Source organism: Aethalodelphis obliquidens, unplaced genomic scaffold (genome assembly GCF_003676395.1).
Source record: "Aethalodelphis obliquidens isolate GAN/ISIS:26980383/991018 unplaced genomic scaffold, ASM367639v1 scaffold42, whole genome shotgun sequence".
Lineage (NCBI taxonomy): Eukaryota > Metazoa > Chordata > Mammalia > Artiodactyla > Delphinidae > Aethalodelphis > Aethalodelphis obliquidens.
In genome coordinates, this window is record NW_020837986.1 from 13887507 (window position 1) to 13891990 (window position 4484).

The 4484-nt window shown below is 51.4% G+C and overlaps 1 protein-coding gene across 1 annotated transcript; it reads left to right on the forward strand.

Annotated features, from left to right (window-relative positions):
• The first annotated feature begins 418 nt into the window (after positions 1–418).
• Positions 419–3698, forward strand: ZCCHC3 (zinc finger CCHC-type containing 3). Its single transcript, XM_027078660.1, has one exon. The coding sequence runs from the start codon at positions 1023–1025 to the stop codon at positions 2235–2237; it is 1215 nt and encodes a 404-aa protein (XP_026934461.1). The 5' UTR covers positions 419–1022; the 3' UTR covers positions 2238–3698.
• The last annotated feature ends 786 nt before the right edge of the window (positions 3699–4484 follow it).

Here is a 4484-nt window from a genome sequence, read left to right on the forward strand (position 1 = left end):
AAGGATTGCGTCCAGTGCTAACTTTAGTTAGGGAATCTGTGTGAAGGCGTTTCTTGGAGAGTCTGATCCAAAGAGTCCTTTATCCAAAATGTCAGAGCAAAGAAGTAGAAGTATAAGCCACCTATGCGTGGAGGCTGCCTGCTAACTCTGCCACTTGGCCAAGTGATTTAACTCCCATCTCCAAGCCCCTGCCTCCTGTAAAATGGGTATAATTACAACATTGTTTTGGAAGATTCCATGTGATAAAGCTTGCAGTGTGCTTAGAACACTATCGAACACTTAAGCGCTCAATATAATTGTCATCATGAATATGATGGAGGTCTTCTTAAAAAATAATTCAGTATGACTTACTTGGAAATGTATCAAAAAATAAGGAGTGATGGATACAGGCGTAGTGTGATAAGGTATAGTAAAATTTTAATGAAAGATAAAATAGTTAAAATGTTCACTGCAAAATTCTTTCCACTTTTTGTATGTTTGAAAATGTCCATAATCCAACGTTGGAAAAATAATGCATTGTGATCTGCTCTGGGAGGAGGAAGGGCTAAGTTTTGTCTTTGTTTTTTTAATAGAAAAGGTACAAAAATGAAAACAAAATGGGCGAAATCTTCCTCAACTCTCTCCCGCCTTCGGGCTGTGGGCCGTTAGTAAAACTGCTTGAATGAAATCATCGAGGACCGCTTGCGAAATACCAAATCCTCGAGAGCGAGGCCCAAGGCTGCCAAAACCTCGCGAGGGACAGGGACGCGATCCAAGCTCCGCATCCCACTTCGGTGCCGAGGAGGTAGGGTTGGAGCGAGCACTAACGGAAACGCGGCCTGGCCGTTAGCAGGGGGTTCCCGGCCCGCGGCCGCTGACCGCCGAGCGCCGGAAGTAAATACCTTAGCGGGGCGGGGGAGAGAAGCGTCGAATTTCAAAAAAAAAAAAAAAGCCCAAACCCCCACAGCCCCGGGCGGGCGGGCGCGCGCCATGGGCGCCCTTTGGCTGCGGGAGTGAGTGGAGGATGCTGGGAAGGAGGTAAAATGGCCACCGGCGGCGGCGCGGAGGAGGAGAGGAAGCGGGGGCGGACGCAGCTCCTGTCCCTTGCGCGCCCGGCGGCCCGGGCCGAGGAGGCCGAGGGCGGCCGCGAGAAGATGGGCTGGGCCCAGGTGGTGAAGAACCTGGCCGAGAAGAAGGGCGAGTTCCGCGAGTCGCGGCCTCCGCGGCGGGAGGAGGAGGGCGGTAACGGCGCGCGCGGCGGGCTCAGCGTCCCCGCGGGCCTGGCGGCGCCAGGCCTCGGTGACTTTCCCCCGGCCGGCCGCGGGGACCCGAAGGGCCGCCGGAGAGACCCGGCCGGCGAGGCGACGGACGCCCGCAAGAAGAAGGGCGCAGCCGAGGCGGGCAGGAGGAAGAAGGCCGAAGTGGCGGCCATGGCGGCCCCGGCCAAGCCCGACGCGGCCGAAGACGCGGCCGAGCGGCCCCCACAGGACGAGCAGGCGACGCCGGCTGGCCCCGCGGCGGGCCCGGGCAAGGGCCGCTTCCTCGTGCGCATCTGTTTCCAGGGAGACGAGGGCGCCTGCCCAACCCGGGACTTCGTGGTGGGCGCGCTCATCCTGCGCTCCATCGGCATGGACCCGAGCGACATCTACGCGGTCATTCAGATCCCTGGCAGCCGGGAGTTCGACGTGAGCTTCCGCTCGGCGGAGAAGCTGGCCCTATTCTTACGCGTCTACGAGGAGAAGCGCGAGCAGGAGGACTGCTGGGAGAACTTTGTGGTGCTGGGGCGGAGCAAGTCCAGCTTGAAGACGCTCTTCATCCTCTTCCGGAACGAGACGGTGGACGTGGAGGACATCGTGACCTGGCTTAAGCGCCACTGCGATGTGTTGGCCGTGCCGGTGAAAGTGACCGACAGGTTTGGGATCTGGACCGGGGAGTACAAGTGCGAGATCGAGCTGCGCCAGGGGGAGGGCGGGGTCAGGCACCTGCCGGGGGCCTTCTTCCTGGGGGCCGAGAGGGGCTACAGCTGGTACAAGGGGCAGCCCAAGACGTGCTTTAAATGTGGTTCCCGGACCCACATGAGTGGCAGCTGCACACAGGACAGGTGCTTCAGGTGCGGGGAGGAGGGGCACCTGAGCCCTTACTGCCGGAAGGGCATCGTGTGTAACCTCTGTGGCAAACGAGGACACGCCTTTGCCCAGTGTCCCAAAGCGGTTCACAATTCTGTGGCAGCTCAACTAACCGGCGTGGCCGGGCACTGAACACCCGCCTGCCTGCCAGGGTGAACACAGAGCCAGCTTACCCCTCTTAAGTGCCAAAACTTTTTTTTAAACCATTTTTTATCGTTTTTGAAGGAGATCTTCTTAAAACTACAAGAGACATCTCACTTTGCCTTCCTAAACTGAGTTTACTCCATTTCAGCCTTTCCTGAATTTGGTGACTCTGTCATCAGTAACGACTACCGACCGAGAACTGTAGTGTGCAGATATGTCTCCCCTCCCTTGTTTAAAATTTATTTTCATTTTTGTATTTGGAGATTTTTTTTCTGGTACTTTTTACTCCCCACCCCTTGTCTTCTCCCCGGATTTTCATTCTTCGGCTGCCTTGCTCATCTTTGTGCCCCAGTGCTAGGTAGGGGCCCAGCACATGGTCGGCACTCCATCAATGTTTGTTGAATTGAGAACATTGTTGACCCTGGCTTCTGTCAGGGTGTCTATCTTTTGCAGCTCATCCCGTCCCCTTTTAATTTGCTGCTTCTAATCTATGTGGTCTGAGAATTTGTGAAACCAGTGTTGTTAGAAGTGTATGTAACCTGAGTCAATAGGCTCTGAATGGTGGCCAAGGGCCTCTCTTATGGCATTAAAATGCATGGACTTTGTGACAGCGCTTTCAGTGGCTCAGAAACCATTCTTCACAGAATCATGGAATCTAGAATTTTCCTGCTGGAAAAGACCTAAAAATTGGTCTAGACCAATCCACTGGTTTTCCAACAGATGAAACAAGACCAGAGAGGTTAAATGACTGGATCAAAATCACATAGCTGTCTGGTGCCAGAGCTAGCCTAGAGTAGAGTTCCCTGACCCCAAGCCCGGTGCTCATTCCACTACCTCTCACACCTCACAACATTTTCCTCAACACTTGAGGGCCCAGAAAGTCTGCTCTTTCCAGAATAATAAGCCCAGGGGAATGCTAAGAAATCATCTGGGGAAGGAAGCAGAAGATTTGGCAGGAGCTTCAGAATACTTGGGAGATATGGAAGGGACAAAGGAACATAATCCAGGGTATACTCATTGCCCCCTGGGGTACCATATCTGGATTAAAGTGGCCCTGCTCCTTTGTGGCCTTCCCCTTCCCCGTTCATTGCCATCAGTGAGAAATAGAGGTGCTCCTGAGTAAAGAAAGGTTTACATTTGCATCTTAGCCTCAATAGCTAGTGTCCCCAGAGAAGCAGCCGACTGGAGCTCATCTGCAACCTCCGGACTCTCAGGAGAAAAACAGAATTCCAATGAGCTGTTAACTCTAAAATGTACTTGGGAAATAGGCCAAGCTGGAGGGCATTGGGTCTACTAAGTGTTATCAATTTAAAGTAGAAAAGACAGTTCACTGCTTTTCTTTTAGTTTTTGTCTTTCCTTTATGTTTTGCTATTTTCTTGTGGCTTAGAATGTAAAATCGATTGTTTAAAGTTTTGTTCTGAATAAATATTTATCTTTTGTATTGCTAACACTGCTGCACTATTTCCTTTCAAAATGTTAGATGCATAGGTTCACAGACCCTAGTTCAACGGATGCTTCCCACACACCATTTGTTTACTCTGCATATACATTTCCAGCCCGCAGGCAACACTTAACACCTACTATGTTTTCCCAGGCCCTTGGGAATTGTTACCTAAACCTTTGCATCAAAATCACTTAGCATACTGTTAAAACTAAAGTGTTAAGTCCTAACTCAGTTCCCAGCAATGGGAATCACTGGAGTGAGTGAACTATTTTTAGTAAGCACCCCAAGCAACTCTGATGGGCAGCCAGGTTTGAGACCACAGTTCTGAATGGTACTAACATGACTGAGAGGGACTGCCCTCCGGAGATTACAAACCAGTGGGAAAAACTGAGGTAGGATGTCAGTTTCATCATCTTAACAGTTATTGGAAGTGCGCTGAATTGGATACAAAGTGTTCATGGGCTTTAGAAAAAATGCCATCTCTTCCAACTATAAGGGAGGAAGAGAGAAAGGGTCCAGGAAATTTCCCATAGAGCTGACTCACTCCTCCAATCTAGCCCTGGAGACTCCAGACACAACCCTCTGAGGGATTTTCTAGCCCTGAGATGATAAGATGATCTGATCCTAAGAATTAATGTTCCCAGTATATTGATTCTCTGACTCAGTGATTTGAGGGGATTTCCAGAGCTGATCTGGTACAGTTGAGGCCTGGTTGGCTCTTCAGAATCCTGCCTTTCAGCCAGCTCAGCCTTTCTCCTTCCTGTCTCCCAAGGCAAACACAGTCTTCCCT

What these genes read in the sequence shown, in the direction of transcription:
- ZCCHC3 (XM_027078660.1), top strand. Translation starts at nt 1,023, where the DNA reads ATGGCCACCGGCGGCGGCGCGGAGGAGGAGAGGAAGCGGGGGCGGACG.